Genomic DNA, 12,897 nt, shown 5'->3' with positions numbered 1-12,897 from the left:
TAAAAAAAGACCTAAACCCATTTCTAGTTGAAACCTTAATTTCTCCCTTCCACTTAAAGAAAGGCATCAATCAATCTTATCGTTTTCGTTGATATAAGTCATAAAAATTTGTGGGTTTTCAAAAATGTCAGTCGAATTCGAATACCCATTAGGAAAAATTTGTCATTTTCATTCTGGAAATTACTGATTCTGTTCCACCGTCGTTTGAGGCTGAGAAACCAAGTTCTGTTTCTATCCTCTTCCCTTTCTTCAATCCTTGGCCACAGCCAAACCCTAGCTTTTTGTTTCCCAGTGAAGAAGAAGAACGAATAGGGTTCTTCCACGAGCACGTCATTGTCTCAATGCGACTCCATTCTATGTCCAGTGATTCTCCCATTTCTTCTCCCGACTCCCAACCCGAATCCCCCGTTTCTGATTTGATTGATCTCACCTTGCTGCTTTCCGACGAGCTTCTTCTTCGTGTTCTCTCCAAATTTCCCGATTGCGAGCGAAACTTGAATTTCCTTGTCTGCAAGCGTTGGCTTAACCTGCAGGGTCGTCTCGTACGGTCTCTAAGGGTTACGGATTTCGATTTTCTTCTGTCGGGTAGGTTGGTTTTGAGGTTTCCTAATCTTAATCAAGTGGATTTGGTTTCTGGGTGTTGGGTTTCGTCTAGGAATTCGAGTATTTTAATGAGCCATGGGGTTCTTTCCATGCATATTGATCCTTGGTTGTTGCTCTATTCGAATGTGGGTGAGAAGATTGTATTGGAAAGTGTTTTGATTGATAGAGGGCTGAAGGTTTTGGCGAATGGCTGCCCGAACTTGAGGAAATTGAGTCTTGTTGGTGGTAGTGAATTTGGGTTGTTGAATGTGGCTAAGGAATGTGAACTCTTGCAAGAACTTGAGCTGCACAAGTGCAGTGATTGCATGCTCCAAGGAATTGCTGCGTTTGAGAATCTTCAAATACTGAAGCTAGTTGGCAATGTTGATGGGTTCTTTAGTTCGGCGGTGACGGATATTGGGCTGACTATGGTCGCTCGAGGATGTCGACGATTGGTGAAGCTCGAGCTTAGTGGGTGCGAGGGGAGCTTTGATGGGATTAAGGCGATTGGGCAGTGCTGCCCAATGTTGGAGGAGTTGACACTCTGTGATCATAGGATGGATGATGGATGGTTGGGTGGGCTTCAATATTGTGAGAATTTGAAGACTTTGAAGATCATATCATGCAAGAGGATTGATGCTAATCCTGGTCCAGATGAGTATTTGAGCTCCTGTCCTGCTCTTGAGCGGCTCCATTTGCAGAATTCTCAATTGCGGGATTCAGAAAGTGTAAGGGCTTTGTTTATGACATGTGGGGCTGCGAGGGAGATTTTCATCCGGGACTGCTGGGGATTGGACGATGACATGTTCGGCTTTGCGAATAACTGTTGGTAAGGGTTCTTTATGCTCATCGAGCATTCGTTAACTGTAAATACTGTTAACCTCTTGAAGTAAATAGTAGATATTGCATTGTGGGATGACATTAATTTCTTTATTGCTGTATGATGCATGCTAAGAAGAGGTTGCTAGCTGTTGCTCTGTTTACTTTATTTGTGAGATACCACATCGTTGAGGAGGAGAATGAAGCATTCTTTATACGGGTGTAGAAACTTCTCCCTAAAAGGCATTTTAAAAACCTTGAGGGGAATCTCGAAAAGGAAAGTCCAAAGAGGACAATATTTGCTAGCGGTGAGCTTGAGTTGTTACAAATAGTATCAGAGCCAGACACTGAACGATGTGCCAGCGAGGAGGCTGAGCCTCGAAAGGGGGTGGACATGAGATGGAGTGCTAGTAAGGATGCTAGGCCCAAAAGGGGGGGGAGTGGATTGGAGGGTCTCATATCGATTGGATAAGGGAACAAGTGTTAGCGAGGACATTAGGCCTCGAAGAGGGGTGGATTGTGAGATCCCATATCGATTGGGGAGGAGAACGAAACATTCTTTATGAGGGTGTGGAAACCTCTCCCTAAGTTTTAAAAACCTTGAGGGGAAACTTGAAAGGGAAAGCCCAAAGAGAACAATATCTGCTAGTAGTGGGCTAGAGCGGTTACATTATTACTATTCTCGATATACTTTCTTGTTATCATTTTATTAGGTGTTTCTGTGGTTGAGGCTTAGATACTTGGCCATTTTCAGTGCTTTCCAGCATTAGCACCAAATCATTTGAGAGTTCAATAATTTATTGATTTCATGAACTAGGAAGAGCAATAATTTTTGTTGTTGAATGGGTGGTGTATGTGAGTATCTCAGTCCAATCCATGGCTACATATTTTTGTCATTTGTTTATCATGGTGTCTTTTCTGTCAAGTTCTGAATTCTTGGGTCCATAAGAATTGAATAATATTCTTCTCCGTTCGTTTCAGTGGCCACCGAAATGTAATCGGTGAGTATAAACAGAAATTTTCATGGAAATATAGGCTGGATTCTGAGTTCGGATGACCTCTTAACCTTTTAGACATTGGTTAGGGGTCATTTCTGTAACAGTCCAAGCCCACCGCTAGTAGATATTGTCTTCTTTGGGCTTTCCCTTCTGGGCTTCCCCTCAAAGTTAAAACGCCTTTGCTAGAGAAAGATTTCTATATTCTTATAAGGAATGTTTTGTTCTCTTCTTCAAATAATGTGGGATCTCACAATCCGGTGGCACACTGTCACACTGTCCGCTAGTAGATATTGTCTTCTTGGGGGCTAGCGTTCTCACTGGCACACTGTCCGGTGACTGACTCTATCTCATTTGTAACCGCCCAAGCCCACCGACAGCAGATATTGTCCTCTTTGGGCTTTCCCTTAAGGTTTTAAAACGTGTCTGCTGGGGAGAGGTTTCTACACCCTTCTAAAGAGTTCCGTTCCCCTCTCCATCCAATGTGAGATCTCACAATTTCTAACTATACCCAAACTTAGAAAATACATGAAAGCAACAAAGATAATTATTGCAATATCAGTGAATAAATTGCAGTATCAATAGCCTTCAAGAGGGCTATGTCTCTCCCACAACGAATCATGTACCGTTTTACCAGAATGATCCCTCCTAAGAACTCGACTCCTAACTAAGTCACCCCTTTATAACCTGGTACACAACCTGGGACCTGGTTCCGATTGGCCACTCGAGTGGCTTCTCTCTGATTAAGCTGGAAAAATGACTTTTGACCCACCAGACCACATATACAGCCCTTAAAGCTGAACATACCAAGAATATGCTAGAAATTTTGAATGATTTACTCTGGTAGCTCAATTGTAATCAAGCATTTTGATTGAAGCTATATCTGATTTGTGGGTACTTTGTGTTTGCACAGGAGGGTGAAGATGCTTTTGCTTGAAGGATGTTCGGTGTTAACAACAGAAGGCTTGGAGTCGGTAGTTCTTCAGTGGAAGGAGCTTCAAAGCCTCGAAGTAGAGTCATGTAAGAACATAAAAGATAGCTGCATTTCTCCTGCTCTTTCTGAAGTCTTCTCTGTTCTTAAGAATTTAAAATGGAGGCCTGATACCAAATCACTTCTATCATCGAGTCTGGTCGAGACTTGTATGGGAAAGAAAGGTGGGAGGTTTTTCTAGCAAACACGAAAACGTAATAGCTGCTGTTAATCGTTAGCTCAAACATACTTAGCGTAGTCGTTTATAGTCGAGCTAGGTGGTTAGAATAGATGTTCAATATAGGAAAATACGTTTACGTTTTAGTTTCCAGGATCACTTAGAAGGAAGCAACACAGGATGTTTTCTTAGAAACTAACCCGACCCAGTTCACCTATTTGCTGGAACTGTGATTTTGTTGGAGCATAGTAGCTTAGTTTAGCTACATCATTGTATGATTTAGCAATGCTATATGCCTATTATTCTTCTTGGGATTAGTTGAACTGTAAAGATTTGTTCTTCTAGTATAAAATGCACCAATGCAATGATTGATCCTTTGCTATGAGACCTTGTTAATGCAATGATTGATCCTCTGCTATGAGACCTTGTTAGCTGTTTTATAAATGATGTGCATGTGAGATCTCGGGAATGAAACATTTCTTGTAAGGGTGTAGAAACATCTTTCTAGCAGACGTTTTAAAGTCGTGAGGCTTGCGGCGATATGTAACGGGCCAAAACGGACAATATATACTAGTAGTGGGCTTGAAATATTACAAATGGTATTAGAGCTAGACACTGGGCGGTGTGCCAGTGAGGATGTTGAGCCCTTAGGGGGTGGATTGTGAGATCTCACATCGGTTGGAGAGGAAGACGAAACATTCTTTGTGAGGGTGTGAAAACCTCTTCTTAGCAAACATGTTTTAAAACCATGAGGCTGATGGTGCTAGGGCCAAAGCGGACAATATTTGTTAGTGGTGAGTTTGGGCTGTTGCAAATGATATCAGACCCAGACATCGGGCGGTGTACCAGTGAGGATGCTAGGTCCCTAAGAGGGATGGATTGTGAGATCCCACATCGGTAAGAGATAGGAACGAAACATTTCTTATAAGAATGTGAAAATCTCTTCTTAGCAAACACGTTTTAAAATCGTGAGGCTGATGACAATACGTAATGGACGAAAGCGGACAATATCTACCAGCGGTAGATTTGGGCTGTTACAAGTGGTGTTAGAGGCGGTGTGCCAGCGAGAATGCTGGCCCTCAAGGGAGTGGATTGTGAGGTTAAAATCGTGAAGCTGACGACGATACTTAACGGGTCGAAGTGAATAATATCTGCTAACGTTGTTTCGGAGCATAATTAAGATAATATTCTCAAAATTAAGTGGATAATTTATAAATGACATGTGAGTTTGTGAGGCTCCAAGAAAGGGAACATGATCAAACACGGCTATTAATTGCTTGCTTAAATGATGTTTGTTTTGTCTGGCAGGCATTCAGTTTAATGGTGCGTTCTTGTGCTTAATGATACTATTAATCTTACTTAGCTTAGCTTAATCATTTGGCTGGCCAGCATGTTCCCAACAGGGTTCTAATATATTTAATTATATCTTAAATTTTCAACCACCGCCTCCATGTGTTTTAATTTATAATACCAAAGATACATACACTCATAGATTAGGGGTTTCTGTAATCTAATTTCTTTAATCATATTTTTAAAACTAGATTAGCGTGAAACCATTCAAAACATGTGGAGAAAAGGTGTTTACTCCATACTAACCGTTGGATGTAGATTAAAAAAAATCAAGTGATTCTCTTTAAATGATGCGTTGCTGACACGATAGCCGTGTGATCTGTTGAGTTATCATGAATCATTAAAACAACGGGCAGAGTTAGCGTCGATCTTTTATCTAATAAATACATCTCTTTCAAACAAACTATAACTGATTTAATAATTCATTCACAGTTTCACTATTTGAATTAATTCATATTTATACATGCATGGTTTAATCTTTGAGACAAGTATATGACTATTGACAGGATCAACCAAGTAGCATTCTGACACAACGTTGCAGTCCACTTGCTATCACATTTCGCCGTCTCTTCCAATGAGAAAGTGTCAATCGTGTAGTAAGGTTTTACCATGAAACAAACAACTTCATGGATCTTTAAACACAATGTTGAAAGTTTCGAGACACGTATTTAAAGTTTAACGACCCATAAAAAGCATAAAGAAAGACCCGAATGGTTAGTTTTGAGATCATTTTTTCTTCAACAACAAGATCCTCTAGATATATATGTATGCATTAAGTGACAAAAACAGCTCAAAATCTAAGATAGTTGTGGATTTGTTTTTCTTATTCTAAAGGGGAGGTCTAAGGCTTCGCTATAATTAAGGTTAAGCAATGGCGTTTACTTTCATTTGTTCGTTGACTTGAGTGGAAGTCAAACACAATTGAAAATGGAAGTCAACTCAAAAAATTTAATATCTTGCAAGCCTACTAATTTTTAATTCAACCCTAGCACACAATTTTCTCAATATAAATAAATGTTGATATTAATGTATCTTAAATGATATGAGTGGATTTTTGGAGCTATTTTTTTTAAATATATAAAAATCAAATTCTCTTTATGCTTTTATTTTCAAAACTATTTTTAAGAATGGTTTTGGATAATATATATGCATGGAGATATGTTTTGTTTATTACATATTTGAATTATCTACCAGTTGTTGATTTAGGAGAAAGCGCTATAATAGTTTTGGAAAAACATTATTATAGTTTATGCAAAGTTGCTCTCCTAGCTTTCGTTTCTCACTGTTAATGTTGGCCCAACAGAGTATTTTCATCGTTTATGCATTTCATCGCTCCACTGTAAATTTTCTCTGCCCCTACCATATTCTACTGCCTGTCCAAAGTTGAGCCCTGACACAGGGACGTTGTTGAAGCTTTCCACTACTTTTTAGCTAGCTAAAAAAGATTAAACAAGTTTATAACTCGAAATATCAGACACAAATTATAATTCAATCTATATTGTCAACCGAATAAATGATTATTAATAAAACGAGAGAGAGAAAGAGAGACGGGTAGGAAGATGATGGGGTTGGGGCTCTATTCTTCTAGGTTTACCCAATTAAATGTTTCACTATTAAATATAACCAACTTGTTGACTTGTTTCTAAGAAAATTCCATGACACCTAGGAGAGAAATAAAGAACACAAAACCAAATAATCCTGTCCCTTGGATGACAAGATCAAGGGCCAATCCAACGGTGTCCCACAAAACATGGAAAATAGATCCCACAAATTAGGCACTAAATTTTCAGACACAAACATCAATGATTCATTCATCATAAGCTGTAATGTCCTGTTAGGAGACAGTTAACAACGTTGACTTCATCGCCCTCTCTCCTATATAAACACATCTTCTAACCTAATCTCTCTCCAAATTATCATCACATAATTTAGAGAGAGAAAGAGAAGAACACGATGGAAAATCAAGTGAGATTGAATTGTGGCCTAAATCTTCCCCATTTTGGTTTTGGCACTTTTTCTTATCAAGCTCACTCAAAAACCATAGAATCAGCTGTTCATATGGCCATCAAAGTACATATGATAATCTCTTTTTCTCTTCATTTTTGTACCTTTTTCCATTGTTTCTTACCTTATTTTTCTTTGATTTTCCAGATGGGTCATAGGCATTTTGATACAGCAACTATCTATGGATCTGAGGGGGCTGTTGGCAAAGCCATTTGTGATGAAATTTTGAACCAAAATGTGGGGAGAGAAGACATTTTTATCACTACAAAAGTATGGGGAAACGACCATCATGATCCTGTTTCAGCATTAAAACAGTCACTAAGGTATTGTATTACATAATTACAAGGCTAAAGCTTCGATTTTTGTCGAACCCACGTCAAAATTCGATAGATTAAAGCTTATACAATCACGTTATAGTAATGGGTTTTGTTTTAAAACGCTAAATTCTCGTTGAATTTTGAATTTTGTGTTTGGTTTTGGTGTTTATAGGAACATGGGATTGGAGTATATTGATATGTATTTGGTGCATTGGCCATTAAAGCTGAAGCCTTGGGCATGTTATCCAGTTCCCAAGGAAAGTGATTTTGAGGAAGCATTGGATATCGAAAGCACTTGGAAGGGAATGGAAAAGTGCCAAGAATTGGGTCTGTGTAGGTGCATTGGTGTGAGCAATTTCTCCACCAAAAAACTTGAATCCCTTTTAGAATTTGCTTCCATTCCTCCAGCTGTTAACCAGGTTTCTCTCTCTTTAACTTCTATTAATGTTATTAATTGGTCTGTTTTTTGGATTTTTGTTCTTGAATTAACATGATGTTTAGAATATTGAAAGTCAATCTAGTGGGGTTTTAATGTTGATGAATAATCACCTAAGTTTAAGAGCTAGCGAGGATAATAAAAGCTTAGGAGTGTCCAACGGTTGTTTCCAATTTCACTCTATTAAATGTCTTATATATTTGTGAGCTTTCACATCGGTTGGAGAGGAGAACGAAACATCCCTTACAAGGGTGTGAAAACCTCTCTCTAGTAGACGAGTTTTAAAACTGTGAGGTTGATGATGATACATAACAGGCCAAAGTGGATAATATCTGCTAACAGTGTGTTTGAGCTGTTATAAATGGTATCAGAGCCAGACACTAGAGTGTGTCACGGAGAACGTTGGGACTCCAAAAGGGATTGATTATGAGATCCTACATCGATTGGAGAGGGGATTAGAGCCTTCCTTACAAGGGTGTGGAAACCTCTCCCTAGTAGACATGTTTTAAAATCGTGAGGCTGATAGTAATACCTAACATACTAAAACGAATAATATCCGTTAGGGTTGACTATAACAAGAAAACAAGTTTGATGTCATTTAATTTATTAGAAAGCAAAGACTAAAAATAGAATATTTATAATGGTAGAGACCAAACTGGGGACAATAGTATCATTATTAAGATCTTCCTATCCTAATAAAGATATTTCTTGATTATTTTTTTTCAATTTGTATAGTAAATTTATAGTATAAAAGGAAAGTTTGATTCTTTCAGATACTCGAAACCAAGAGAATCTCGAGTTAGAATGAGATTTCTAGAACTCAAAATAGAAAATTAGATACGATAAATAAATAAGATGAAACAAAAACATTATCAATTAAGTCAGCCTTAATGAATTGGAACTTTGGAAAGATGGTAGCCTCAAACAAACCGTCCTTTGAGTATCTACAAGGAGACAATGTTGTAGTCAGAAGCAGCTGAACGGTGAAAAACGTACCTAATTTCTTTCATAATGTTGAAAGTTCGATCTCGAGATTCGTTCAACTCTTTTTAAAAAAAAAACCCTAATTTGTTGAATGAATAGGTAGAGATGCATCCAATGTGGAGGCAAAGAAAGCTAAGAGAGTTTTGTGGAGAGCATAAGATCCACGTGAGTGCATATTCTCCATTGGGTGGGCCAGGGAATGCATGGGGATCAACGGCTGTGATTGAAAGTCCACTCATCAAATCAATCGCTCTCAAACACAATGCAACTCCAGCTCAGGTTACTTCAAAAGCTTCTCTCTTTTGTCTCCTAAGTCCTACGTTAGGATAATTAATAATTCTTTTAATGAAATTCAAAGTTTACGATAAACGTTAATACATTTTGTCACGTCTCGAGTAATACTTTTTTTTTTTTTTTTTGTTATATACATTGAAGGTAGCTCTGCAGTGGGGCCTATCGAAAGGATCGAGTGTGATAGTGAAGAGCTTTAACGAACACCGTATGAAAGAAAACTTTGGAGCCCTTGATTTAAAATTGGACGATCAAGATTGCTTGGAGATTGAAAAATTAGAAGAAAGAAAGATTATGAGGGGAGAATATTTTGTAAACGACACAACAAGCCCATACAAAATTATTCAAGATTTGTGGGACGGAGAAATTTAATAATTGTTTATTCTTAAATTATTTCTCCTTTTTGTCACACTTCATATGAATCAATAAAGTTGTTCGAGTTTTAATAAGCTAGTTTTTACCTAGAAATTCACATAAAAAAAATATTCTTTATCAATAAAATTAAAATTAACTTAGCTCTTAAATAATTATTCTTGTATTACAATTGGAAATATATATGTATTATTGGGCTAGCGAATTTGAGCCCACTGGGCTTGTCTCAGCTCCTCCGTTGAACGGAAGCCCAATGGGCTTTTGAAACTCAAAGAAAAAAAAAAGGGCAGAGATATTATACATAAATTAATAGATAATGTAATTTTGGGCAGCCATCCTTCATGGGTTTCTTCTGTAGTTGCCATCATGAGGGATATCCATCGTGTCCCTTTTAACCTTGGTGACTGCACCCAAACAACGGTCAAAATTCATGGTAAATAGTAACCAAGGGTAATTCTATAGTACCCCTATGAAAAAAAAAAAAAAAAAAAACAATAATTACAATGATCTTACATGTTGGTTTGAATGTTAAATCCCTTGATACCATTGAAGAAGCCAATAGAAGAACAACAATGAACACAATTTGGCAAACAAATGCAAGCTTCTTATGCACCATTTTGCTATAAATATTTCTCCAATTTCACGTTTATTTATACTAATTTGTTCATTCAAATTCCAAATTTGTTTCTCACCTAGTTGAACAATTCTTTAATTTGAATGTTCATTTCAAAATTTATCAAAATTTGACTTCAGGATTAAATTAGGTTGTTATAACATTTAGAATAACTAAATTATTTATAAGTGAACTGAAAAATGAGGCACGTAAAATTATATAGTTAAATGTCATTATCTATAACATTCTAAAAGATCCGAACATATTTTAAAACCTAAAAATTTCGTTAGAAAAACTGATTAATCTTTTGAAAATTGACTGAGGTTGACATAATAGTTGACATTCAAATGGGTTATTTGAAGATTATTTTATTTTGAATATGCAACGTCGAGCATACTCTAAAAATATGCAACGTCGAGCATACTCTAAAAATTTACACCATTTTGCTATAAATATGCAACGTCGCATACTCTAAAATATCTGTGTTTGAGGTGCAAAGTTGTTTGGTCCGAGTTTAAAAGATTTGTGTGGTGTAAAGTTGTTTTGTGTTTTAAAATCTTTCTCATATGGACGTATTTGGAAAATAGACACCAAAGTTTGAAAATTAATATTTCTTTGGACCAAATAAAAGAAGACCAACCACACCTTCGTATTAGATTTTTTTGTTCAAATCATAGAGATAGACGCGAGGGAAGACTATCTTTACAGACTAACACATAGATTATGTTAACATATTTTGTTCTCACTCACATGCGTTCTAGAGGAAATAAGGAGAATGTAACCCAACATAGAATTACTCAAAGCAAAACATGTTTAACTTTCAAGATCGCTCTTATTCGAATGTGAACTCGGTTCATTCATGTACCCCTTATTTACTTAGGTGTCATGAAGTTATTTTATTTTAGTGATCGAACAATATTTAGTGTTCATGTTACTAAATTTATTTAGTACATCTTTAGTCCTTATATGTTAATTAAGCATTCATGATAATAATGAAAAATGACAAAATTTTAATTAATAATAGAGGGAAGAAGATAAAAGGGATAGTCGATTCATCATCAAGTAACGATGAATAACTTAGAACAGTTTGATATCACATTTTAATTATTTTAAAATTTTTTTTGTATAAAAATATTTTTTTAAACGCTTAGAAAAGTCGAGTCACAACTAAACCCTACCATATAATATGAACACGATTTATGTATGCATAGATTTTTCAAATAAAAAGAAAAGTCTTCAATTTTGAATGCAAAAAATTGGGTATAGATAGGTTATAAATTAAAGCAAATATTAGTATTATTGCAATAGCTGAAGGGAGGGAGGCAAAATGGTGCACAAAAAGCTTGCATTTGGTTGCCAAATTATGTTCACCATTTTGCTTCTATTGGTTTCTTCAATTGCATCAAGGGGACTTACAAATTCCAATCCACGTGAAACATGTAAGATTATTTTCAAAGTTTTTAGATTATGCAAATTAAAATATGTAATTTTTTTTTAATTTTTTTTGCAGATAATAGAGTTCGGAAGTTGAATGCTGACGATCCTCACGACGGTAACTACATACACTAAGCAAGATGATTACGTAATAAACAACACCCTTCATGGTTATCTATTTTCATTTCTCGTGTATTGTTTTTCATTGTCGTGTGGTGTAGAATGTTTATCAAATAACTGTTACACTTCTCTTTGGTCTACTAAAGCGAAGCTATTTTCTTATTCGGAGGCCTTGTTCATACCTCTTATTAATCGGAAGGCTTTATTGTAATCGGATGAATTCAATAAAAACATCTTATTTCTAAAACAAAATATGTTACGAAAAACCATAAAAAGGTTCGAATTCTTCGAACTCTTAAATATTTCCTCCCCAAGGATCGTCATTTTTTGGCTTGAATTTGCGTGGAGGCATCGGAGCCGGTGTATTATTCATCTCTTCGTCTTTTTCATTTGCTAATGAAAATAAAGAAAGTACCGTTTTAAAATCGATATGAAAAATAGAAAAAATGAGATAAAAGATGAAAGTTGATAGGGAAATTTACTTGTAAAGTAGGGTTTGCTGGGCAAAGTTCTTGCAGCAACATTGGAAGAGTGGACGAGCATTACAATAAGCAATAACTTGCAAACAATGGAAACTCTGTTTGAAGCCATTTTTGCAAGTGATTTTGCTTTGGAAATGGGTCCTTAATGAGAGTATGATTGGTCGTTATTTATTTAAATTTTGGGTCAAAGCATATGAAAATTTCAATTAATGGCCCTTTGACCACTTCCATTTTTAAGTTGATTGTTCAAACAGCTCTTGTAATTAAGTTGTTTTGTGCATTACTTCATCTAGAATATTGAGTTAACCATGACTTAATCCAAACCATTTATTATTAAAACCCAAAACAACAAATAATTATTAGTTTACGTAGAATATAGGAACCATATTGTTCGTAACTTATGTATCATGTTCTTCAGGTCAGACTTTGGTTGAATTCCTAAATTCTAACCATGTTTTCATTGACCAAAGAACTACGAAGGCTTCATTCAAAGAATCATCCATTTGTGTTATATTCTTGAACATATTAATTTTAATCTGGTTAACTTCTTTATTAGAGTACACGGTTTGTTCGATAAGTTCATCTATGAATCAATAATATGATTAGGTCATTAAGGGACTCTCAATCGCCTAAGTCAAAAGCATATCTCTCATAACAATTATTAAGAAAGCATAATCACCCATATGTCCATAGTTAGTTAAGTTATCTGAACACTTAAAAAGTAATTTCAAATGGACTAAATCGACATCAAATTTGGCTTTTAAACGTGTCTCTTTTAAGCCCAACTTGAGTGGGAACTCTCTTACCAATAAGCTAGCTTGATCAAGGTCATTTGATATTTGGGTTTCGTTCAAATTATCTCAAAAACGGGCTCACTAAATAATTTGACACAAGACCAATCCAATCCAACCCGAATCAAATTGATTGGATTCTAAGGTCATTAAAGTCCA

The 12,897-nt window shown here is 36.2% G+C and overlaps 2 protein-coding genes and 1 long non-coding RNA gene across 3 annotated transcripts; all 3 read left to right on the top strand.

Moving 5' to 3' along the window:
- The first annotated feature begins 32 nt into the window (after positions 1–32).
- LOC111483477 (F-box protein At5g07670-like) lies at positions 33–3,926 on the top strand. Its single transcript, XM_023129712.1, has 2 exons — positions 33–1,411; positions 3,310–3,926. Exons 1-2 carry the CDS (start codon positions 342–344, stop codon positions 3,566–3,568), a joined length of 1,329 nt encoding a protein of 442 aa, XP_022985480.1. The 5' UTR covers positions 33–341; the 3' UTR covers positions 3,569–3,926.
- A 2,911-nt stretch (positions 3,927–6,837) lies between these two features.
- LOC111483489 (NADPH-dependent aldo-keto reductase, chloroplastic) lies at positions 6,838–9,357 on the top strand. The gene is made up of 5 exons (XM_023129729.1): positions 6,838–6,964; positions 7,046–7,221; positions 7,388–7,634; positions 8,735–8,914; positions 9,071–9,357. The coding sequence occupies exons 1-5, from the start codon at positions 6,848–6,850 to the stop codon at positions 9,296–9,298; spliced, it is 948 nt and encodes a 315-aa protein (XP_022985497.1). The 5' UTR covers positions 6,838–6,847; the 3' UTR covers positions 9,299–9,357.
- A 1,843-nt stretch (positions 9,358–11,200) lies between these two features.
- On the top strand, positions 11,201–11,706 carry LOC111483507. Its single transcript, XR_002718375.1, has 2 exons — positions 11,201–11,350; positions 11,422–11,706. It is a non-coding gene; the product is annotated as an uncharacterized LOC111483507 (long non-coding RNA).
- Positions 11,707–12,897: the final 1,191 nt, after the last annotated feature.

The sequence above is a fragment of the Cucurbita maxima genome, unplaced genomic scaffold (genome assembly GCF_002738345.1).
Source record: "Cucurbita maxima cultivar Rimu unplaced genomic scaffold, Cmax_1.0 Cma_Scf00008, whole genome shotgun sequence".
Classification (NCBI taxonomy): domain Eukaryota; kingdom Viridiplantae; phylum Streptophyta; class Magnoliopsida; order Cucurbitales; family Cucurbitaceae; genus Cucurbita; species Cucurbita maxima.
This window is presented reverse-complemented; position numbering and strand designations above follow the sequence as displayed.